The 26753-nt window shown below is 42.0% G+C and overlaps 1 protein-coding gene across 2 annotated transcripts in view; it reads left to right on the top strand.

Annotated features, from left to right (window-relative positions):
• Window positions 1–26753, top strand: part of LOC115190904 (transmembrane protein 65-like) — a 71982-nt gene that overhangs the window by 13238 nt on the left and 31991 nt on the right. Inside the window, exons 1-4 of one of the 2 annotated variants that reach the window (XM_029748936.1) lie at window positions 17356–17496; window positions 20052–20096; window positions 23061–23128; window positions 24195–24249. In XM_029748936.1, coding sequence (XP_029604796.1) covers window positions 20057–20096; window positions 23061–23128; window positions 24195–24249 — 163 coding nt within the window. In that variant the 5' untranslated portion in view covers window positions 17356–17496; window positions 20052–20056. Of the gene's footprint in view, window positions 1–17355; window positions 17497–20051; window positions 20097–23060; window positions 23129–24194; window positions 24250–26753 lie in introns of those variants that run through there. The other variant, XM_029748935.1, reaches the window with a different exon arrangement.

Here is a 26753-nt window from a genome sequence, read left to right as displayed (position 1 = left end):
CTTGCTCCAGCAGAGCTGTGTCTGTGATGTTAATGGGTCTTGCTCCAGCAGAGCTGTGTGTGTGATGTTAGTGGGTCTTGCTCCAGCAGAGCTGTGTGTGTGATGTTAGTGGGTCTTGCTCCAGCAGAGCTGTGTGTGTGATGTTAGTGGGTCTTGCTCCAGCAGAGCTGTGTCTGTGATGTTAGTGGGTCTTGCTCCAGCAGAGCTGTGTGTGTGATGTTAGTGGGTCTTGCTCCAGCAGAGCTGTGTCTGTGATGTTAGTGGGTCTTGCTCCAGCAGAGCTGTGTCTGTGATGTTAGTGGGTCTTGCTCCAGCAGAGCTGTGTCTGTGATGTTAGTGGGTCTTGCTCCAGCAGAGCTGTGTCTGTGATGTTAGTGGGTCTTGCTCCAGCAGAGCTGTGTGTGTGATGTTAGTGGGTCTTGCTCCAGCAGAGCTGTGTGTGTGATGTTAGTGGGTCTTGCTCCAGCAGAGCTGTGTGTGTGATGTTAGTGGGTCTTGCTCCAGCAGAGCTGTGTCTGTGATGTTAGTGGGTCTTGCTCCAGCAGAGCTGTGTCTGTGATGTTAGTGGGTCTTGCTCCAGCAGAGCTGTGTGTGTGATGTTAGTGGGTCTTGCTCCAGCAGAGCTGTGTGTGTGATGTTAGTGGGTCTTGCTCCAGCAGAGCTGTGTGTGTGATGTTAGTGGGTCTTGCTCCAGCAGAGCTGTGTCTGTGATGTTAGTGGGTCTTGCTCCAGCAGAGCTGTGTGTGTGATGTTAGTGGGTCTTGCTCCAGCAGAGCTGTGTGTGTGATGTTAGTGGGTCTTGCTCCAGCAGAGCTGTGTGTGTGATGTTAGTGGGTCTTGCTCCAGCAGAGCTGTGTGTGTGATGTTAGTGGGTCTTGCTCCAGCAGAGCTGTGTGTGTGATGTTAGTGGGTCTTGCTCCAGCAGAGCTGTGTGTGTGATGTTAGTGGGCCTTGGCCGCCTCAGGAGGGGGTGTGGAGGTAGAGAGAGGAGGGAGTGTCCTCAGAGGAGGGGGTGTGGAGGTAGAGAGAGGAGGGAGTGTCCTCAGAGGAGGGGGTGTGGAGGTAGAGAGAGGAGGGAGTGTCCTCAGAGGAGGGGGTGTGGAGATAGAGAGAGGAGGGAGTGTCCTCAGAGGAGATAGAGAGAGGAGGGAGTGTCCTCAGAGGAGGTAGAGAGAGGAGGGAGTGTCCTCAGAGGAGGGGGTGTGGAGATAGAAAGAGGAGGGAGTGTCCTCAGAGGAGGGGGTGTGGAGGTAGAGAGAGGAGGGAGTGTCCTCAGAGGAGGGGGTGTGGAGATAGAGAGAGGAGGGAGTGTCCTCAGAGGAGATAGAGAGAGGAGGGAGTGTCCTCAGAGGAGGTAGAGAGAGGAGGGAGTGTCCTCAGAGGAGGGGGTGTGGAGATAGAAAGAGGAGGGAGTGTCCTCAGAGGAGATAGAGAGAGGAGGGAGTGTCCTCAGAGGAGATAGAAAGAGGAGGGAGTGTCCTCAGAGGAGATAGAGATAGGAGGGAGTGTCCTCAGACAAGGCAGAGTCTCGTTCTCTTAATTTCAATTTCGATTTAAGGGTCTTTATTAAGCAAGTGAAATAGATAATAAACAAAAGTGAAATAAACAATAAAATGAACAGTAAACATTACACACACAGAAGTTCCAAAAGAATAAAGACATTTCAAATGTCATATTATGTCTATTTGATGTGCAAATAGTTAAAGTACAAAAGGGAAAATTAGTAAATATGGGTTGTATTTACGGTGGTGTTTGTTCTTCACTGGTTGCCCTTTTCTTGTGGCAACAGGTCACACATCTTGCTGCTGTAATGTCACACTGTGGTATTTAACCCTGTAGATATGGGAGTTTATCAAAATTGGTTTTGTTTTCAAATTCTTTGTGTGTCTGTGTAATCTGAGGGAAATATGTGTCTCTAATATGGTCCTACATTTGCCAGGAGGTTAGGAAGTGCAGCTCAGTTTTTTGGCAATTTTAATAATTTTAACCGTACACTTGTTGTTTGTGTTCATGGGTTTTATAATGTCGTATGTTTTTCCCCCAACACCACTTTCCATCTATTTGTATAGCAGACCTTCCTGCCAAATTGAGTCTAAAGCTTTTTTTAAATCAACAAAGCATAAGAAGACTTTGCCTTTGTTTTAGTTTGTTTGTTCAATTAGGGTGTTCAGACGTGGTCTGTTGTACGGTACGCTGTTGACTCTGTTGACTTATATGCTGTTGATGTTGTTGACTTATATGCTGTTGATGTTGTTGACTTATATGCTGTTGATGTTGTTGACTTATATGCTGTTGATGTTGTTGACTTATATGTTGTTGACTTATATGCTGTTAACTTATATGCTGTTGACTCTGTTGACTTATATGCTGTTGATGTTGTTGACTTATATGCTGTTAACTTATATGCTGTTGATGTTGTTGACTTATATGCTGTTGACTCTGTTGACTTATATGCTGTTGATGTTGTTGACTTATATGCTGTTGATGTTGTTGACTTATATGCTGTTGATGTTGTTGACTTATATGCTGTTGATGTTGTTGACTTATATGTTGTTGACTTATATGCTGTTAACTTATATGCTGTTGACTCTGTTGACTTATATGCTGTTGATGTTGTTGACTTATATGCTGTTAACTTATATGCTGTTGATGTTGTTGACTTATATGCTGTTGATGTTGTTGACTTATATGCTGTTGATGTTGTTGACTTATATGCTGTTGACTCTGTTGACTTATATGCTGTTGATGTTGTTGACTTATATGCTGTTAACTTATATGCTGTTGACTCTGTTGACTTATATGCTGTTGATGTTGTTGACTTATATGCTGTTGACTCTGTTGACTTATATGCTGTTGATGTTGTTGACTTATATGCTGTTGCCTCTGTTAACTTATATGCTGTTGACTCTGTTGACTTATATGCTGTTGATGTTGTTGACTTATATGCTGTTGCCTCTGTTGATTTATATGCTGTTGACTTATATGCTGTTGACTCTGTTGACTTATATGCTGTTGACTTATATGCTGTTGACTCTGTTGACTTATATGCTGTTGACTTATATGCTGTTGACTCTGTTGACTTTTATGCTGTTCACTCTGTTGATTTATATGCTGTTGACTTATATGCTGTTGACTTATATGCTGTTGATTTATATGCTGTTGACTCTGTTGATTTATATGCTGTTGACTTATGCTGTTGATTTATATGCTGTTGACTCTGTTGATTTATATGCTGTTGATGTTGTTGACTTATATGCTGTTGACTCTGTTGATTTATATGCTGTTGACTTATATGCTGTTGACTCTGTTGATTTATATGCTGTTGATTTATATGCTGTTGATTTATATGCTGTTGACTCTGTTGATTTATATGCTGTTGACGCTGTTGACTTATATGCTGTTGATGTTGTTGACTTATATGCTGTTGACTCTGTTGATTTATATGCTGTTGACTTATATGCTGTTGACTTATATGCTGTTGACTCTGTTGACTTATATGCTGTTGATTTATATGCTGTTGACTTATATGCTGTTGACTTATATGCTGTTGACTTATATGCTGTTGACTCTGTTGATTTATATGCTGTTGACTCATATCCCCTGGTAGTTATTGGGGTCAAATTTGTCTCCACTTTTATGGATTGGGGTGATCAGTCCCTGGTTCCAAATATTGGGGAAGATACCAGAGCTGAGGATGATGTTAAAGAGTTTAAGTACCACCAATTGGAATTTGTGGTCTGGATATTTTACAATTTAATTTTGGATAGCATCAACCCCACAGGGGGGTTTGTATTTTGTCCTGTAGTTCATTCAATGTAATTGGAGAATCCAGTGGGTTCTGGTAGTCTTTAAATAGTTCAGATTTGTATTTGATCATGTATATGTTTTTGCTGTTTGTTCTTTGTGGTCCCGTGTGGATCAGTTGGTAGAGCATTGGTGTTTGCAATGCCAGGGTTGTGGGTTCGATTCCCACGGGGGACCAGAACGAAAGAAAAAAATAAATATATGAAATGTATGCATTCACTACTGTAAGTCGCTCTGGATAAGAGTGTCTGCTAAATGACGTAAATGTTATAGAGACAAAAAGATTGGATTGGAGAAGGGGTTTGTCCATACATCTCTGTTTTGGATAGATAACTCTTTGTTGTTATTTGTTTAGAGTTTTCCAATCTTCCCAGAAGTGGTTAGAGTCTATGGATTCTTCAATTACATTGAGCTGATTGAGGCTTCACCATAGTGAAGGCATAGTGAAGGCATAGTGAAGGCGTAGTCTCGGGTTTTCTGGGTCTCTATGTTTGTGGTTGGACAGGTTTCTCAATTCATTTTTTGGGGTTTTGCATTCTTCATCAAACCATTTGTCATTGTTGCTCATTTTCTTAAGTTGTCTGCTTGAAATGTTTAGATTTGATAGGGAAGCTGATAGATCAAATATACTGTTTAGGTTTTCTACTGCCAAGTTTACACCTTTTGTCCAGGAAATTGTCTAGAAGGGATTGAATTTGTTGTTGCCTAATAGTTTTTTGGTAGGTTTCCACACTACTTTCCTTCCATCTATAGGATTACATAATATTATTCAGTTCCTTTGGCTTTGATGCCTCATGGTTGAGCATAGCTCTGTTCAAGTAGAGTGTGATTTTGCTGTGATCTGATAGGGGTGTCAGTTGGACAGACTGTGAACGCTGGAAGAGCTCTCTCTCTCTCTCTCTCTCTCTCTCTCTCTCTCTCTCTCTCTCTCTCTCTCTCTCTCTCTCATGACTGCCTGTGCTGTCTAGTTCTCTCTTCTCCCGTTGGAGTACTGCCTGCTGGCGTGAGATTGACGGCTGATCTCTGTCTCCTCTCTTCCTGAGAGTCATTATTCTAGCTAGTTGCTGGTAATCAGGGGAATATCTCAGAGATTGGTTTAGATCTATTTCCTTTGTTGTCAGTTTTATTTTGGTTCCCTGCATCACTAATTGGTGTCAGGGGGAATTGACTGTATCTCTATGCAGCACAGTACCTACTATTAGTTGACATTTTCAGTAGAAATAGACTTCTTCTTCTAGTGTTTTCTTACTTCCTTTATCTTCTTCTTTGGTGGTAGAGAAATGGGTCAAAGGCCATTTCTGCTGAAGCGTGAAGACAAGTGTGCGTCTCAAATGGCACCCTATTTCCTAGATTGTGCGAGAGTTTTGACGAGAACCTCCCAAAATTGTGCAAATTAGGGACTAGGGTGCCGTTTGAGACACAGCCAGTTCTAATATGCTCACTAGCACACTAGCACACCTGCTCATCACTACTTTGAAGGCAATGTAGGCTATTGGTATGCATTCTATATGGTATGCTAGTATGTGAAAAGAATTGTGGGTATTGAGGGTAAGCTGCTGTGGAAATACACAGTGCTGTGAATTTGGAGTGTAATACTGTTTCACTATCGTTCACAAGCTGTGCAGGAGACTTTTACTTCAGGAATATAACTTATGATTCATACAGTATATCCAACCAGGAAGTATGTCTGGTGAATGCTAAACCAAAATAAACAAGTCATGTTTACAGTGTTAAACCAAAAAAAGCAAGTCATGTTTACAGTGTTTAACCACAATAAACAAGTCATGTTTATAGTGTTTAACCACAATAAACAAGTCATGTTTACAGTGTTAAACCAAAATAAACAAGTCATATTTACAGTGTTAAACCAAAATAAACAAGTCATGTTTACAGTGTTTAACCACAATAAACAAGTCATGTTTACAGTGTTAAACCACAATAAACAAGTCATGTTTACAGTGTTTAACCACAATAAACAAGTCATGTTTACAGTGTTAAACCACAATAAACAAGTCATGTTTACAGTGTTAAACCACAATAAACAAGTCATGTTTACAGTGTTAAACCAAAATAAACAAGTCATGTTTACAGTGTTAAACCAAAATAAACATCATTTCTCGTAGTGCAAGATGTTGCTCTTCACTTAGCAATACCAGACAGCTGTTTATACAGTGTTTAACCACAATAAACAAGTCATGTTTACAGTGTTAAACCACAATAAACAAGTCATGTTTACAGTGTTAAACCAAAATAAACAAGTCATGTTTACAGTGTTAAACCAAAATAAACATCATTTCTCGTAGTGCAAGATGTTGCTCTTCACTTAGCAATACCAGACAGCTGTTTATACAGTGTTTAACCACAATAAACAAGTCATGTTTACAGTGTTAAACCACAATAAACAAGTCATGTTTACAGTGTTAAACCAAAATAAACAAGTCATGTTTACAGTGTTAAACCAAAATAAACATCATTTCTCGTAGTGCAAGATGTTGCTCTTCACTTAGCAATACCAGACAGCTGTTTATACAGTGTTTAACCACAATAAACAAGTCATGTTTACAGTGTTTAACCACAATAAACAAGTCATGTTTACAGTGTTAAACAGAAATAAACAAGTCATGTTTTACAGTGTTAAACAGAAATAAACATCATTTCTCGTAGTGCAAGATGTTGCTCTTCACTTAGCTATACCAGACAGATGGTTATACAGTGTTTAACCACAATAAACATCATTTCTCGTAGTGCAAGATGTTGCTCTTCACTTAGTTATACCAGACAGATGGTTATACAGTGTTTAACCACAATAAACATCATTTCTCGTAGTGCAAGATGTTGCTCTTCACTTAGCTATACCAGACAGATGGTTATACAGTGTTTAACCACAATAAACATCATTTCTCGTAGTGCAAGATGTTGCTCTTCACTTAGCTATACCAGACAGATGGTTATACAGTGTTTAACCACAATAAACATCATTTCTCGTAGTGCAAGATGTTGCTCTTCACTTAGCTATACCAGACAGATGGTTATACAGTGTTTAACCACAATAAACATCATTTCTCGTAGTGCAAGATGTTGCTCTTCACTTAGCTATACCAGACAGATGGTTATACAGTGTTTAACCACAATAAACATCATTTCTCGTAGTGCAAGATGTTGCTCTTCACTTAGCTATACCAGACAGATGGTTATACAGTGTTTAACCACAATAAACATCATTTCTCGTAGTGCAAGATGTTGCTCTTCACTTAGCTATACCAGACAGATGGTTATACAGTGTTTAACCACAATAAACAAGTCATGTTTACAGTGTTAAACCACAATAAACAAGTCATGTTTACAGTGTTAAACCACAATAAACAAGTCATGTTTACAGTGTTAAACCAAAATAAACAAGTCATGTTTACAGTGTTAAACCAAAATAAACATCATTTCTCGTAGTGCAAGATGTTGCTCTTCACTTAGCAATACCAGACAGCTGTTTATACAGTGTTTAACCACAATAAACAAGTCATGTTTACAGTGTTAAACCACAATAAACAAGTCATGTTTACAGTGTTAAACCAAAATAAACAAGTCATGTTTACAGTGTTAAACCAAAATAAACATCATTTCTCGTAGTGCAAGATGTTGCTCTTCACTTAGCAATACCAGACAGCTGTTTATACAGTGTTTAACCACAATAAACAAGTCATGTTTACAGTGTTAAACCACAATAAACAAGTCATGTTTACAGTGTTAAACCAAAATAAACAAGTCATGTTTACAGTGTTAAACCAAAATAAACATCATTTCTCGTAGTGCAAGATGTTGCTCTTCACTTAGCAATACCAGACAGCTGTTTATACAGTGTTTAACCACAATAAACAAGTCATGTTTACAGTGTTTAACCACAATAAACAAGTCATGTTTACAGTGTTAAACAGAAATAAACAAGTCATGTTTTACAGTGTTAAACAGAAATAAACATCATTTCTCGTAGTGCAAGATGTTGCTCTTCACTTAGCTATACCAGACAGATGGTTATACAGTGTTTAACCACAATAAACATCATTTCTCGTAGTGCAAGATGTTGCTCTTCACTTAGCTATACCAGACAGATGGTTATACAGTGTTTAACCACAATAAACATCATTTCTCGTAGTGCAAGATGTTGCTCTTCACTTAGCTATACCAGACAGATGGTTATACAGTGTTTAACCACAATAAACATCATTTCTCGTAGTGCAAGATGTTGCTCTTCACTTAGCTATACCAGACAGATGGTTATACAGTGTTTAACCACAATAAACATCATTTCTCGTAGTGCAAGATGTTGCTCTTCACTTAGCTATACCAGACAGATGGTTACACAGTGTTGATAAGCCAGAAGGAATTAAAGGGAAAGGGGGGGAAACCTAGTCAGTTATACAACTAAATACCTTCAACTGAAATGTGTCTTCCTCATTTAACCCTCAGAATCAGAGAGGTGCGGTGAGGCTGCCTTAATCAACATCCACGTCTTCGGGGCCCGGGGAACAGTGGGTTAACTGCCTTGTTCAGGGGAACAGTGGGTTAACTGCCTTGTTCAGGGGAACAGTGGGTTAACTGCCTTGTTCAGGGGCAGAACGACAGATTGAACATAAAGAAACACATATGTGTGGTATTAAAGGGATATGGATTTGGACCCGGGCCAATTATCCATATCCATCATTAGGTTCTTCTCCCACAAAGACGTGTTTAAGTAGCTGGTAATCAGATGAGTGAGTTTACAGCAACACTTCATTCGTACAAGATGCTGCCACTTCCTAGTTTCTGCGTCCTAAAAACCTGGAGTGTTATTTTCATTCAATAGTCCCTCGTAGTGTTTCCTTACATGGGATGTGATACATCATGTGAAAATAGGATCTAGTAAATATGTCAGATGTTGATGTATGTGGCCAGTTTTCTCCCTGCACCTCCAATACACTGTTGATCTGTCTAACCCCTGTTTCTGTCCGTTAATGTTGTTGACTACTCTATGTGCATTAGCATGTTATAAACTGGGTGGTTCCAGCCCTGAATGCTGATTGGCTGACAGCCGTGGTATATCAGACCGTATACCATGGGTATGACAAAACATGTATTTTTACTGCTCTAATTACGTTGATAACCAGTTTATAACAGCAATAAGGCACCTCTGGGGTTTGTGGTATATGGCCAATATACCACGGCTAAGGGCTGTGTCCAGGCACTCCGCGATGCGTCCATAATGTATCTGCATTAATAGTGGAATGATGTTTCACAATATCACTTACCCCGCCAGTGTTGTGATTGGCTGTGAAATTAATTTCTCCCGCCAGGCCCGGCTTCTGTTGTCAAAATGGGAAAACTGTTTGGACTTTATTTTATCTAGTGGAAACCGGGGCAAACAATCAACGTTATCATTTCCTGCTCGCTAAAAATCTACACAGTTCACTCACTTTCAGTTTGTGAGAAAACACCACCTGATTAGTGTAGGGAATCATTATACCATCTAAATCACAAACAATATCGTTTTTACAGATGTTTAAAACTGATGGACGAAACCGAAAGTTAAAACTGACGCACGATTCTCCACCATGTTACCAAAGACAGTACAGTATGAAGATCAGCAGGAACTGCTTCTCCAATAGGAATCCCTGATCACGCTTCTAGGCGATGTCATGGCGACGTTGGCTAGCTGAACTTCCTGCACAGAAACACGTCACCTGGTCTAACAGTCGTCTAGCGCTGAACTGAGCATGTGCAGGCCGTCAAATCAAAGGCACTCCTTTGATATAAAGTCGTTTTTGACAAATTCAAACGTGTCAGTTTGTCACTGGTTGTAGTAAGAACATGTTCAACTACGTCAGACATTGGCTCAAATCTAGGTTTTGTCTTTAGATTTCGAGAAAATGAACAACTAAGGAAGAATTTTTCACTTAATTGAATCCGTCTGTCTGCATATTTCAAGACGTCATATTGGGGTGCAGGTAGATGCCCGATCGGTTGGACGATATTCTTCTCATCGGTTATCTTTAAAAAATGGATACTTAAAAATGGAAACCAACCAATCTTCCATCGTTAAGACAATGAAAAAAATAATATGCTTCGTTATCTAAATAGTGGAAGAGCCTGGGGGCGACGGAGGGGAACAAAATGATGCAATTTGAGGAAATGTGGAGGAATGCAGTGCAGGCACTGAAGATGGGCTGAGAACAGGTGGGTCTGGGCACGACTTACAGTAGTGAATGCATACATTTCATGCATTTATTTTTTTTTGTACTGGCCCCCCGTGGGAATCGAACCCACAACCCTGGCATTGCAAACACCATGCTCTACCAACTGAGCCACAGGGAAGACATCCCCAAAATTGATCTTCTCACGAAAACGTCTGTAGAGTCTGAACTGTTCTGAACCAATATGCCCTTTCCACCGAACACGATGGTGCTCTCCGTTTTGATCTACGATCCCCACAAGTGTCACGGGACTCGTCTGAAGGTAACCCGTTACTGGTTTAATTACTGCAGTGAGCTACAGTGACTTCGGAAAGTATTCAGACCTCTTGACTTTTTCCACATTTTGTTATGTTACAGCTTTATTCTAAAATTGATTAAATTGTTTTTTTTTCTTCATCAATCTACACACAATACCCCATAATGACATCACAATACCTCATAATGACATCACAATACCCCATGATGACATCACAATACCCCATGATGACGAAGCAAAAACAGGTTTTAAGAAACTGAAATATCCAAGTATTCAGACCCTTTACTCAGTACTTTGTTGAAGCACCTTTGGCAGCGATTACAGCCACGAGTCTTCTTGGGTATGAAGCTTGGCACACCTGTATTTGAAGAGTTCCTTCCATTCTTCTCTGCAGATCCTCTCAAGCTCTGTCAGGTTGGATGGGGAGTGTTGCTGCACAGCTATTTTCAGGTCTCTCCAGAGATGTTCGATTGAGTTCAAAACCTGGAGCAGGTTTTCATCAAGGATCTCTCTGTACTTTGCTCCATTCATCTTTCCCCCGATCCTGACTATTCTCCCAGTCCCTGCCGCAGAAAAACATCCCCACATCATGATGCTGCCACCACCATGCTTCACCGTAGTGATGGTGCCAGGTTTCCTCCAGACATGACCCTTGGCATTCAGGCCAAAGAGTTAAATCTTGGTTTCATCAGACCAGAGAATCTTGTTTCTCATTGTCGGAGAGTCTTTAGGTGCCTGTTGGCAAACTCCAAGCGGGCTGTCATGTGCCTTTCACTGAGGAGTGGCTTCCGTCTGGCCACTCTACCATAAAGGCCTGATTGGTGGAGTGCTGCAGAGATGGTTGTCCTTCTGGAAGGTTCTCCCATCTCCACAGAGGAACTCTAGAGGTCTGTCAGAGTAACCATCGAGTTCTTGGTCACCTCCCTGACCAAGGCCCTTCTCCCCTGATTGCTCAGTTTGGCTGGGCGGCCAGATCTAGGAAGGGTCTCGGTGGTTCCAAACTTCTTCCATTTAAGAATGATGGAGGCCGCTGTGTTCTTGTGTACCTTCAATGCTGCAGAAATGTTTTGGTACCCTTCCCCAAATCTGTGCCTCGACATAATCCTGTCTCGGAGCTCTACGGACAATTCCTTCAAACTCATGGCTTGGTCAACTGTGGGACCTTACATAGACAGGTATGTGCCTTTCCAAATCATGTCCAACCAGTCTGAATACTTTCCGAAGTCACTTTAAATCAGGGTCACACAGTCCCTGATAGTCTTAAACAAATCTACTTTGAAACAAAAGAAGACACCTGTACCATGTCAGATACAGAGTTGTAATGTATTACGTTTTGAGTTTGCATCCCAATATTACACTTTATATACATCGCAGAAGACTGAAATATAACAAAACTGTTTGACAGAGAAACACCAGATTTTGGGCGCCTTTTTTAAAATAATGTTTATTCATGATGAAATTATGAATAATCTGAATAACATTCCACCCATGAGGCCACTAGGTCATGTGACTGCAGGAAAGGGCTATAAAATGAATGGACGTTTGGAGGCAGTTTTGTGCCAACAAAAATAAGGGGTTAAATATGTATCCAAAAAAACGTTAATATATCCTGAGCTTTCTTATATCTCCTGGATATAGGACAGACAATTATTCCTTATTATTGTGGGACTGTTTTTCCATTTATGAATCTGTTATTCAATGTTTCTATGGGCTATAGTAGTAAAGGCTAAATTCAGTATTTTTACCAAATCTTTGTCAAGTCTTGACCAGTAATATGGGTTATTTGTTATTTTAGTTTGGTCAGGACGTGGCAGGGGGTATTTGTTTTATGTGGTTCAGGGTGTGTTTGTGTATGTGTTCATGTAGAGGGGTATTTGTTTTATGTGGTTCAGGGTGTGTTTGTGTATGTGTTCATGTAGAGGGGGTATTTGGTTTATATGGTTCGGGGTGGTTGTTTATGTAGAGGGGTATTTGATTTATTAGTCTAGGGTTTTGGTTATTGTTCTATGTTAGTTTAGTTCTATGTTCAGTCTAGTCGTTTGTATTTCTATGTTTAGTTAATTGGTGTTGGGGCCTTCAGTTGGAGGCAGCTGTCTATCGTTGCCTCTGATTGAAGGTCCTATAAATAGGTATGTGTTTATCATGGGATTTTGGGGGGGAGATTGTTGCTGTGTATAGCTTTGTGTCTTACCGGCATGTTCGTCGTCGTCGTCGTCGTCGTCGTCGTCGTCGTCGTCGTCGTCGTCGTCGTTGTCGTCGTCGTCGTGGTTTTGTATAGGTTTTGGTTTTTCCTTCTTTATCCTTTAATAAAAGAAGATGAGTATAGATTTTCCCGCTGCGTCTTGGTCTAAACCCTACGACACCCGTGACAATCTTTTTGTAATGTTGTTTTTGGGTTACCTACAGGGGTCCTAAAATGCAAAGTCAAATAGCTAAAAGATCTATGGTATGACCATATTAAAACAATAGCATATGCTAGATAATATAAGACTCTGGTAAAGTATAGAGGATGACAATGTTCATACATCAAGATGTATCATGCATTACTAGGCTATTTCACTATCTCCAGCCTGCCTATTTCACTACTATCTCCAGCCTGCCTATTTCACTACTATCTCCAGCCTGCCTATTTGCCTTTCTGACTCTTGTATAAAGCTAATCTTCCTGATGTGGTTTTGGCTTCTGTTGTTCTTTGCATTCTGCTGCCAAAACAGTGGCTGGTTTACAGGACGTTCAGGAGAATACAATGATGTTTACAATTAAATCATAAAGGCAATTTATTCTACTAGGAGCTACAAGGAATAATGACATTATAAAGGCTTATTTCCTTGCATGGTGAACTTTATGAACTTTAGACTCTCTAAACTAGTGTCTCTGTAACATTGGCTGCATCTACAATGGCCCTCTATTCTGTTAAACAGTGCACTAGTATATAAGGATTTTGGGGGCCATTTTGGCTTTGTTTTCTGTCCTGTGTGTAGCCTGATGTAAATGATCTCTGAGAGAGGTTGCTCTGCTGCGTATTCAAGAATTAGGGCTACAGATCGCGCCAGAGAAATGTAAAGGTTATTTCTGGATTTGAGTCGAAATGTGAAGGGTTTACCGTGAATGCGGTGTCCGCTAACATGTAGGAACATTGCCTTTAAATTTCATTCACGTTGTCGCTGAACTTCCGCGATACGGATTGAAATAGAGCACTTATTCCTTGTAGGCTATTTGTTGTTTTAATCTAAAGGAAACAGACAATACTGTCCAAGCATAGCGTGGAACTGAGGAAAATGTATTTTATTTACCTTGGTTTCACAGTAACCTTATGCAGTTACTGCTAACAGGACCCACATGTTCTCCTGAACACAATACAATCGAGGCAGGATACTTGTCCACATGATTAAGTATGTATTTAATGTAGAAAAAATGACATTAACTAATTTTTGACCAAATGAGCAGTTAGTGCTTTTGTTTTGCTTGGCAGGGCAGATTACCCATCTGTCTTGCCTGTCTGGACTGGAGAGTACTGGGTGTTTATACTCTTTAAAGCTGAGGTCTGTGATAGAAGCTATAGGACCACTGGCACCCTATTCCCTATGTAGTACACTACTTTTTACCAGAGTGCTATTGGCCCTGGTCAAATGTAGTGCACTACATAGGGAATAGCGTGGTATTTGGGAGGGAATAGGGTGGTATTTGGTAGGGAATAGGGTGGTATTTGGGAGGGAATAGGGTGGTATTTGGGAGGGAATAGGGTGGTATTTGGGAGGGAATAGGGTGGTATTTGGTAGGGAATAGGGTGGTATTTGGGAGGGAATAGGGTGGTATTTGGGAGGGAATAGGGTGGTATTTGGTAGGGAATAGCGTGGTATTTGGGAGGGAATAGGGTGGTATTTGGGAGGGAATAGGGTGGTATTTGGGAGGGAATAGGGTGGTATTTGGTAGGGAATAGGGTGGTATTTGGGACACACAATAAGTCGGTTGAAGTATTACTGAGAAGTGAAAGTGTTATTTCTAACGAAGGCCAGAGCAGAGAGTGAGGAATGTGGTAGAGAATATCACAGAATCATTTAAAATGAGACAGAACATTCAGTTTATGCTTTTAAATACCACCTGGACAACTGTTGGTTGGTAGCCATGGATTCATTACAGTTGTATGTGGCAAACAATAGGTTTGGCAAACAATAGGTTTGGCAAACAATAGGTTTGGCAAACAAAAGGTTTGGCAAACAAAAGGTTTGGCAAACAAATGGTACAGATTGTTTTGGATTACAGTACAGAAGTGAAAATGATTTAATGTCTAATTGAAGACAAGTTGTAGCAGTTCTCTGATATGAGGTGAATGTTGAACGGCCATCATTCAGACTATAGCCCAACTAACCACTCACTGTTTAAATAGAGATGGCTTCTAAATGTACAAGTCTTATCCCTGTGGGCACGAGCAGCAACTAGTTAGCCGCCTACCCACCGACTAACCCAACGGGTCCTGGTCAAAAGTAGCACACTTTATAGGGAATAGGGTGCCATTTGGGATGTGACCTAGCTTTGAGGGGGTGTTACAGTGAGGTAATCAATACTTAGCTGAGGATCAATACCTGAGGTACCAGTACTATTCTGCCTGGTTCCACAGCCTCATTACAGGCCCTAGTAGACCCAGCTATTCTGCCTGGTTCCACAACCTCATTACAGGTCCTAGTGGACCCAGCTATTCTGCCTGGTTCTACAGCCTCATTACAGGCCCTAGTATACCCAGCTATTCTGCCTGGTTCCACAACCTCATTAACAGGTCCTAGGAGACCCAGTGGGTTGCGAACACAGCCTCATTAACAGGCCCTAGGAGACCCAGTGGGTTGTGAACACAGCCTCATTAACAGGTCCTAGGAGATCCAGTGGGTTGTGAACACAGCCTCATTAACAGGTCCTAGGAGACCCAGTGGGTTGTGAACACAGCCTCATTAACAGGTCCTAGGAGATCCAGTGGGTTGTGAACACAGCCTCATTAACAGGTCCTAGGAGACCCAGTGGGTTGTGAACACAGCCTCATTAACAGGCCCTAGGAGACCCAGTGGGTTGTGAACACAGCCTCATTAACAGGCCCTAGGAGACCCAGTGGGTTGTGAACACAGCCTCATTAACAGGTCCTAGGAGACCCAGTGGGTTGTGAACACAGCCTCATTAACAGGTCCTAGGAGACCCAGTGGGTTGTGAACACAGCCTCATTAACAGGCCCTAGGAGACCCAGTGGGTTGTGAACACAGCCTCATTAACAGGCCCTAGGCCCAGGCCCTACTGTGTGAACACAGTGTGAGAATCTCTCATCAAATATAGGCCTGGCATTTATAAGGACAAGATTCCTCCCAATAAATGCCAACCTGCCATGTTCTCCACCCTCCTCCTCCGTAGTGTTCTCCACCCTCCTCTGTAGTGTTCTCCACCCTCCTCCTCCGTAGTGTTCTCCACCCTCCTCCGTAGTGTTCTCCACCCTCCTCCGTAGTGTTCTCCACCCTCCTCCTCCGTAGTGTTTTCCACCCTCCTCCGTAGTGTTCTCAACCCTCCTCCGTAGTGTTCTCCACCCTCCTCCGTAGTGTTCTCCACCCTCCTCCGTAGTGTTCTCCACCCTCCCCCGTAGTGTTCTCCACCCTCCTCCGTAGTGTTCTCCACCCTCCTCCTCCGTAGTGTTCTCCACCCTCCTCCTCCGTAGTGTTCTCCACCCTCCTCCTCCGTAGTGTTCTCCACCCTCCTCCGTAGTGTTTTCCACCCTCCTCCGTAGTGTTCTCCACCCTCCTCCGTAGTGTTCTCCACCCTCCTCCCCCGTAGTGTTCTCCACCCTCCTCCCCCGTAGTGTTCTCCACCCTCCTCCGTAGTGTTCTCCACCCTCCTCCGTAGTGTTCTCCACCCTCCTCCTCCGTAGTGTTCTCCACCCTCCTCCGTAGTGTTCTCCACCCTCCCCCGTAGTGTTCTCCACCCTCCCCCGTAGTGTTCTCCACCCTCCTCCGTAGTGTTCTCCACCCTCCTCCTCCGTAGTGTTCTCCACCCTCCTCCTCCGTAGTGTTCTCCACCCTCCTCCTCCGTAGTGTTCTCCACCCTCCTCCGTAGTGTTCTCCACCCTCCTCCTCCGTAGTGTTCTCCACCCTCCTCCTCCGTAGTGTTCTCCACCCTCCTCCTCCGTAGTGTTCTCCACCCTCCTCCTCCGTAGTGTTCTCCACCCTCCTCCGTAGTGTTTTCCACCCTCCTTCGTAGTGTTCTCCACCCTCCTCCGTAGTGTTCTCCACCCTCCCCCGTAGTGTTCTCCACCCTCCTCCGTAGTGTTCTCCACCCTCCTCCGTAGTGTTCTCCACCCTCCTCCTCCGTAGTGTTCTCCACCCTCCTCCTCCGTAGTGTTCTCCACCCTCCTCCGTAGTGTTCTCCACCCTCCTCCGTAGTGTTCTCCACCCTCCTCCTCCGTAGTGTTCTCCACCCTCCTCCTCCGTAGTGTTCTCCACCCTCCTCCCCCGTAGTGTTCTCCACCCTCCTCCCCCGTAGTGTTCTCCACCCTCCTCCTCCGTAGTGTTCTCCACCCTCCTCCTCCGTAGTGTTCTCCACCCTCCTCCGTAGTGTTCTCCACCCTCCTCCTCCGTAGTGTTCTCCACCCTCCTCCTCCGTAGTGTTCTCCACCCTCCTCCGTAGTGTTCTCCACCCTCCTCCTCCGTAGTGTTCTCCACCCTCCTCCGTAGTGTTCTCCACCCTCCTCCGTAGTGTTCTTCACCCTCCTCCGTAGTGTTCTCCACCCTCCCCCGTAGTGTGCACTGAATAATACACTAATGGTTTGTATCTGCTGTCAATGTCCTCCTCTCTCCTCAAGCACATTATGCACCATATTGATTCAATTATCAACCCATGATTTGCACAATAGCGTAGCCCGAGGTAGCTGACCCCTGACCCCACCACATAAATGATGCCTATATTTATGTCGTTATAGATCCATTACAGACCCTCAGCTGTTTACCAAAACAAGTGGCGGGGTATCTGCTGTGTTGTTTGAATCCCAGATTGCCACTTTAAGCAGTATTGAAATGTGTTTTTCTGTTCTCCATCAGCACGATGCTTCAGGGATATGAGCCTTGTGTTATATCATCATGGTGGAAGTTAATCAGTACCATCTACCTGCTGAATACTGTGGTCTTGAGGCTGAATGAACAGGTCTCCATCGTGTTAACATTGCGTCAGCATCATGAGGTCACCTCCAGGGTAGGAAACCGTAGTAGGAGTGAACCTTGTCATTCCAAACTCAGACCAGAAACTTCATAGGATATTACACCCTGTGTGGCGGTGTGTGTGTGCGTGTGTGTGTGTGTGCGTGCGTGCGTGCGGTGTGGTGTGGCGTGCGTGTGTATAAAGCATACTGCCTGAATGAAATGATAATATGTGGAGAATAAAATAGAAAAGACTCACTAGTGTTTTACATTTCTGAGAAACCTTCACTAAACTAACACATAGACATGAATACACCCTACATAGACATTAATACACCCTTCACTAAACTAGCATATAGACATGAATACACCCTACATAGACATTAATACACCCTTCACTGAACTAGCATATAGACATGAATACACCCTACATAGACATGAATACACCCTACATAGACATTAATACACCCTTCACTAAACTAGCATATAGACATGAATACACCCTACATAGACATTAATACACCCTTCACTGAACTAGCATATAGACATGAATACACCCTTCACTGAACTAGCACATAGACATGAATACACCCTACATAGACATGAATACACCCTACATAGACATGAATACACCCTTCACTAAACTAGCATATAGACATGAATACACCCTACATAGACATTAATACACCCTTCACTGAACTAGCATATAGACATGAATACACCCTTCACTGAACTAGCACATAGACATGAATACACCCTACATAGACATTAATACACCCTTCACTGAACTAGCATATAGACATGAATACACCCTACATAGACATGAATACACCCTACATAGACATTAATACACCCTTCACTAAACTAGCATATAGACATGAATACACCCTACATAGACATGAATACACCCTACATAGACATTAATACACCCTTCACTAAACTAGCATTATAGACATGAATACACCCTACATAGACATGAATACACCCTACATAGACATTAATACACCCTTCACTAAACTAACACATAGACATGAATACACCCTTCACTGAACTAACACATAGACATGAATACACCCTTCACTAAACTAGCACATAGACATGAATACACCCTTCACTAAACTAACATTTAGCCTCAGAGGCATAGACATGAATAAACCCTACATAGACATGAATACACCCTACATAGACATGAATAAACCATACAAAGACATGAATAAACCATACATAGACATGAATAAACCCTACACTAAACTAACACATAGCCTCAAAGGCATAGACATGAATAAATCCTACATAGACATGAATAAACCTTACATAGGCATGAATAAACGCTACATAGACATTTATTTGGGATATAGATTAATTTGAGCCAGTTTGCTACAGCAGGAAAATAATCCTGCGGCAACAGGAAATGTGAATTATAATCAAATCAAATTTTATTGGTCACACACACATATTTAGCAGATGTTATTGAGGGTGTAGTGAAATGATTATTATGTGGATTCCAACAAATTTACATTTTTGTTAGGGTTGATACATTTTTCATAAGGGTCCGAAATACATTTTTCTTAAGGGTCAAGTCTGACATTTCAAAGTGGAAATTACAAACTTTAGAAGCCTTTTTAAACCTCAAATTCACTAAACATTTTTAAATGTCCTGCATTTCAGGAAAGTTATCCTGCAACAGTGTGATCAAATTAAGATCCTACTCTCAGACTCTAAGGACATAGAGATAATTGAATGCTGAGTATTTGTGCTCATAGTGTCAGACACTATTTTGAAAGGCAGACAGACTTAATCTGTAGGCTGGCAGACGTGGACTTGGCCCAAATGGCACCCTACTCCCTACATAGTGCACTACTTTTAACCAGAGACCTATGGGCCCTGGCCTGCAGTAGTGCACTATATAGGGAATAGGGTGCCATTTGGGACGCAGGGTAGTACTCCTGTGGGTCCTGGTTGGCAGAGCATGGCATTACCCTACTGGACATTTCACATACCATTAATACTCACCGTTTTGTATTTTAATGTGTTAAGAATGGGATTTCAATGTAATTCCACAGGCTGACTCCCAAATGGCACCCTATTCCCTATGGGCCCTGGTGAAAAGTAGGGCACTTAATAGGGATAGGTTGCCATTTGGGACACAACAACAGTCCCCCTCTTACCCCTGTCCCATCGGCCTGGGACACATCTGTCCCTTTGCTCCTCTGTCTCTCTGTCCCTTTGCTCCACTGTCCCTCTGTCTCTGTCCCTCTGCTCCTCTGTGTCTCTGTCCCTCTGCCTGGCTCCATCCCTGCTCTGTGTCCTGACTCTCAGATCCTGTCATTTCCTTCCAGACAGGACTGACTTCTTCTCCATAGTAATGACATGTCCTTCCAGACAGGACTGACTTCTTCTCCATAGTAATGACATGTCCTTCCAGACAGGACTGACTTCTTCTCCATAGTAATGACATGTCCTTCCAGACAGGACTGACTTCTTCTCCATAGTAATGACATGTCCTTCCAGACAGGACTGACTTCTTCTCCATAGTAATGACATGTCCTTCCAGACAGGACTGACTTCTTCTCCATAGTAATGTATGTTTTCTTTTTCCTCCTTCTTCAGGGGAAATGGTGATCGCCCCTCCCACATCGGCTCAGCTGAGATACGGTAAGAGAGGAAGAAAACAAAGAGAGAGATGTCTATGAAACAGTGGAGAACGCTGGAGGATTCATATATGAAACAGTGGAGAACGCTGGAGGATTCATATATGAAACAGTGGAGAACGCTGGAGGATTCATATATGAAACAGTGGAGAACGCTGGAGGATTCATATATGAAACAGTGGAGAACGCTGGAGGATTCATATATGAAACAGTGGAGAACGCTGGAGGATTCATATATGAAACAGTGGAGAACGCTGGAGGATTCATATATGAAACAGTGGAGAACGCTGGAGGATTCATATATGAAACAGTGGAGAACGCTGGAGGATTCATATATGAAACAGTGGAGAACGCTGGAGGATTCATATATGAAACAGTGGAGAACGCTGGAGGATTCATATATGAAACAGTGGAGAACGCTGGAGGATTCATATATGAAACAGTGGAGAACGCTGGAGGATTCATATATGAAACAGTGGAGAACGCTGGAGGATTCATATATGAAACAGTGGAGAACGCTGGAGGATTCATATATGAAACAGTGGAAAACGCTGGAGGATACATATATGAAACAGTGGAGAACGCTGGAGGATTCATATATGAAACAGTGGAGAACGCTGGAGGATTCATATATGAAACAGTGGAGAACGCTGGAGGATTCATATATGAAACAGTGGAGAACGCTGGAGGATTCATATATGAAACAGTGGAAAACGCTGGAGGATACATATATGAAACAGTGGAGAACGCTGGAGGATTCATATATGAAACAGTGGAGAACGCTGGAGGATTCATATATGAAACAGTGGAGAACGCTGGAGGATTCATATATGAAACAGTGGAGAACGCTGGAGGATTCATATATGAAACAGTGGAGAACGCTGGAGGATTCATATATGAAACAGTGGAGAACGCTGGAGGATTCATATATGAAACAGTGGAGAACGCTGGAGGATTCATATATGAAACAGTGGAGAACGCTGGAGGATTCATATATGAAACAGTGGAGAACGCTGGAGGATTCATATATGAAACAGTGGAGAACGCAGGAGGATTCATATATGAAACAGTGGAGAACGCTGGAGGATTCATATATGAAACAGTGGAGAACGCTGGAGGATTCATATATGAAACAGTGGAGAACGCTGGAGGATTCATATATGAAACAGTGGAGAACGCTGGAGGATTCATATATGAAACAGTGGAGAACGCTGGAGGATTCATATATGAAACAGTGGAGAACGCTGGAGGATTCATATATGAAACAGTGGAGAACGCTGGAGGATTCATATATGAAACAGTGGAGAACGCTGGAGGATTCATATATGAAACAGTGGAGAACGCTGGAGGATTCATATATGAAACAGTGGAGAACGCTGGAGGATTCATATATGAAACAGTGGAGAACGCTGGAGGATTCATATATGAAACAGTGGAGAACGCTGGAGGATTCATATATGAAACAGTGGAGAACGCTGGAGGATTCATATATGAAACAGTGGAGAACGCTGGAGGATTCATATATGAAACAGTGGAGAACGCTGGAGGATTCATATATGAAACAGTGGAGAACGATGGAGGATTCATATATGAAACAGTGGAGAACGCTGGAGGATTCATATATGAAACAGTGGAGAACGCTGGAGGATTCATATATGAAACAGTGGAGAACGCTGGAGGATTCATATATGAAACAGTGGAGAACGCTGGAGGATTCATATATGAAACAGTGGAGAACGCTGGAGGATTCATATATGAAACAGTGGAGAAAGCTGGAGGATTCATATATGAAACAGTGGAGAACGCTGGAGGATACATATATGAAACAGTGGAGAACGCTGGAGGATTCATATATGAAACAGTGGAGAACGCTGGAGGATTCATATATGAAACAGTGGAGAACGCTGGAGGATTCATATATGAAACAGTGGAGAACGCTGGAGGATACATATATGAAACAGTGGAGAACGCTGGAGGATTCATATATGAAACAGTGGAGAACGCTGGAGGATTCATATATGAAACAGTGGAGAACGCTGGAGGATTCATATATGAAACAGTGGAGAACGCTGGAGGATTCATATATGAAACAGTGGAGAACGCTGGAGGATTCATATATGAAACAGTGGAGAACGCTGGAGGATTCATATATGAAACAGTGGAGAACGATGGAGGATTCATATATGAAACAGTGGAGAACGCTGGAGGATTCATATATGAAACAGTGGAGAACGCTGGAGGATTCATATATGAAACAGTGGAGAACGCTGGAGGATTCATATATGAAACAGTGGAGAACGCTGGAGGATTCATATATGAAACAGTGGAGAACGCTGGAGGATTCATATATGAAACAGTGGAGAACGCTGGAGGATTCATATATGAAACAGTGGAGAATGCTGGAGGATTCATATATGAAACAGTGGAGAACGCTGGAGGATTCATATATGAAACAGTGGAGAATGCTGGAGGATTCATATATGAAACAGTGGAGAACGCTGGAGGATACATATATGAAACAGTGGAGTCTCATCGCTTTTGGCCAGATTTGTTTCCTCCCTGTCACTGTGCTCACAGACCCATTCCCAGCCCACATATTCCACCAGGGCTGAACTGATGACTAGCATGCAGGATACCCGGGTTGATGACTAGAGGGGAAAATAATTCCACATTGATGGCCAATAGGGTTAGAATGAGTTCATTCAGGTTCAAGACAGATTCCTTTGCTTTGATTAGTTGAATCAGAAGGCCAATGTTTTGCGACACCTCCCTATTTTGGTCTCGTACCAGAGAACATTTGGCCAGAAGTAGAACTGACTACAGTGGGCTGTGTTATGTAGAATTCACTTTTCTCCCCGTTTGTAACTGCCAATGTTCATCCAGGTTCACTGTGTCTCATCACTTCTTCAAGTTTCCAGTACATGTGTGGGATGTTAAATGGTATGTTGTGTGTGTTCTTCCTTTGCAGTTCTTCTACACAACGCCATTCCTTTTGTAGGATTTGGTTTTCTGGACAATGCCATCATGATTGTAGCTGTAAGTTACACCACTTTATCAAATGAATATCATGTTTAGATCTGTGTCGCTGTGGTAGCCCTCTATCCATACTGGTATTACAGTAATGCTAGATAGATTCTACAGTAATATGCTGTAGCCCTCTATCCATACTAGTATTACAGTAATGCTAGATAGATTCTACAGTAATATGCGGTAGCCCTCTATCCATACTAGTATTACAGTAATGCTAGATATATTATACAGTAATTTGCTGTAGCCCTCTATCCATACTAGTATTACAGTAATGCTAGATAGATTCTACAGTAATATGTGGTAGATCTCTATCCATACTAGTATTACAGTAATACTAGATAGATTCTACAGTAATATGTGGTAGATCTCTATCCATACTAGTATTACAGTAATGCTAGATAGATTCTACAGTAATATGTGGTAGATCTCTATCCATACTAGTATTATAGTCATACTAGATAGATTATACAGTAAAATGCTGTAGCCCTCTAGCCATACTGGTATTACAGTAATGCTAGATAGATTCTACAGTAATATGTGGTAGATCTCTATCCATACTAGTATTATAGTCATACTAGATAGATTCTACAGTAATATGCTGTAGCCCTCTCTCCATACTAGTATTACAGTAATGTTAGATAGAGTCTGCAATAATATGTGGTAGATCTCTATCCATACTAGTATTACAGTAATATTAGATAGATTCTACAGTAATATGTGGTAGAGATCTGTTTCATTAAGATTGAAGTGAGAATCTGGTATCTGTCATTTACTGTAACTAGAGAGTTTGTCAATTCTATTTTATCTTTTCAAAATGTTGACATTCATTTTTTGCCACTTAGCAGACTTTTATCCATATCTAACTCATTTAACCTCATTCAAATACTTTCATTCTGAGGGACACAAATAACTCATTGAAGTTGAATACAAAAGCTTAGCTTTCAGCGGTGTTTTTTCATTACAGCATGAAACACATACTATATAAACATATATCAGGTGTTTGGTTTCCCCACATGGCCTTAACAAATAACAACAGAGTATTGATGATGGTGTCTGTGTGTTTCGTTTTTAGGGCACGCAGATTGAGTTGTCCATAGGTGTGATCCTTGGGATTTCAACCATGGCAGGTATGTCGAAACCAGAAATAATCTGTGAGTCCCTTATGGGACCATGTTCCCTATGTAGTTCACTATATGGGGAATAGGGTGCCATTTGGGATGCAGACTATATACTTTGTAATGTTTTTTGTATATTTATAGTGCCTAGTGAAAGTCTACTCGCCCCTTGCACAGTTTTAAGATGACATTTCAAAAGGGATTACATTTCAAAAGGGTTTACATTTCAAAAGGGATTACATTTCAAAAGGGTTTACATTTAAAAAGGATTACATTTCAAAAGGGATTACATTTAAAAAGGGATTACATTTAAAAAGGGATTACATTTGATTTTTTCCCCTACAGGTCTACACAACCTACTCCATATTTTCAAAGTGAAAAAAAAGTTACGGAAAATGTTCAAAATTAGTGAAATAAAAAAATGACCTGAAGACGTCTTGATTGCGTATGTCTTCACCCCCCAGAGTTAATACTTGGTGGAAGCACCTTTGGCAGCCATTACAGCGATGAATCATTTTTTATAATATTCTACCAACACTTAGCGCAGCATACAGAGCATTCGGAAAATATTCAGACCCCTTGACTTTTTCCACATTTTGTTACGTTACAGCCTTATTCTAAAACAGTACTCCATAATGACAAAGCAAAAACATGTTTTTATAAATTTGAGCAAATTTATAGAAAATAAAAAAGTGAAATATCACATTTACTTAAGTATTCAGACCCTTTACTTAGTACTTTGTTGAAGCACCTTTGGCAGCGATTACAGCCTCGAGTCTTCTTGGGTATGACGCTACAAGCTTGGCACACCTGTATTTGGGGAGTTTCTCCCATTCTTCTCTGCAGATCCTCTCAAGCTCTGTCAGGTTGGATGGGGAGTGTCGCTGCACAGCTATTTTCAGGTCTCCAGAGATGTTTGATCGGGTTCAAGTCCGGGCTCTGGCTGGGCCACTCAAGGACATTCAGAGACTTGTCCCGAAGCCACTCCTGCGTTGTCTTTGCTGTGTGCTTAGGGTTGTTGTCCTGTTGGAAGATGAACCGTCACCCCCAGTCTGAGGTCCTGAGTGCTCTGGAGCAGGTTTTCATCAAGGATCTCGCTGTACTTTGCTCTGTTCATATTTCCCTTGATTGTGACTGGTCTCTCAGTCCTTGCCGCTGAAAAACATCACAACATGATGCTGCCACCACCATGCTTCACCGTAGTGATGGTGCCAGGTTTCCTCCAGACGTGACGCTTGGCATTCAGGCCAAAGAGTTGAATCTTGGTTTCATTAGACCAGAGAATCTTGTTTCTCATGGTCTGAGAGTCTTTTGGTGTCTTTTGGCAAACTCCAAGCAGGCTGTCGTGCATTTTACTGAGGAGTGGCTTCCGTCTGGCCACTCTACCATAAAGTCCTGATTAGTGGAGTGCTGCAGAGATGGTTGTCCTTCTGGAAGATTGTCCCATCTCCACAGAGGAACACTGGAGCTCTGTCAGAGTGACCATCGGGATCGCTCAGTTTGGCCAGGCGGCCAGCTCTCAGAAGAGTCTTGGTGGTTCCAAACTTCTTCCATTTAAGAATGATGGAGGCCGCTATGTTCTTGGGGACCTTCAATGCTGCAGAAATTGTTTTGTACCCTTCCCCAGATCTGTGACTCGACACAATCCTGTCTCGGAGCTCTACGGACAATTCCTTCGACCTCATGGCTTGGTTTTTGCTCTGACATGCACTGTCAACTATGGGACCTTATATTGACAGGTGTGTGTCTTTCCAAATCATGTCCAATCAATTGAATTTACCACAGGTGGACTCCAATCAAGTTGTAGAAACACCTCAAGGATGAACAATGGAAACAGGATGCACCTGAACTCAATTTCGAGTCTAATAGCAAAAGGTCTGAATACTTATGTAAATAAGGTATTTCAGCTTTTTACTTTGAATAAATTTGCTTTGTCATTATGGGATATTGTGTGTAAATTGATGAGTAAAAAAACAAGGCTGTAACGTAACAAAGTGTGGAAAAAGTCAAGGGGTCTGAATACTTTCCGAATACATTTTACATTTTAGTCATTTAGCAGACGCTCTTATCCAGAGCAACTTACAGTAGTGAATGCATACATTTCATTTTTTTTTTTACAAGTTTTGCACTGGCCCCCCGTGGGAATCGAACCCACAACCCTGGTGTTGCACACACCATGCTGGCGTTGCAAACACCATGCTCTACCAACTGAGCCACAGGGAAGACCAATACACTGTATGTCCATTGTTTTTGTAAAAATTGCTCAAGCTCAGTAAATTTGGTTGGCAATCATTGATGGACAGCAATATCCTAAACGTGTCTCTGATTTTCAAGCAAATTTAAGTCAGGACTGAGACTGGACCACTCAGGAACAATCAACACCTATTGGAAAGCAACTCTGGTGTGTCTTTGGCATTAAAATGTCTGTTATTGTCACGCAAAAACACTCACTTTTTTCTCTTTTTATATTTATTTTGCTCCTGACAAACTCCCCAGTCCCTGCTGGTGAGAAGCAT

This window comes from Salmo trutta, unplaced genomic scaffold (assembly GCF_901001165.1).
Source record: "Salmo trutta unplaced genomic scaffold, fSalTru1.1, whole genome shotgun sequence".
Lineage (NCBI taxonomy): Eukaryota > Metazoa > Chordata > Actinopteri > Salmoniformes > Salmonidae > Salmo > Salmo trutta.
The sequence above is the reverse complement of the archived record's forward strand: the minus strand, read 5'-3'. Positions and strand labels throughout refer to the sequence as shown.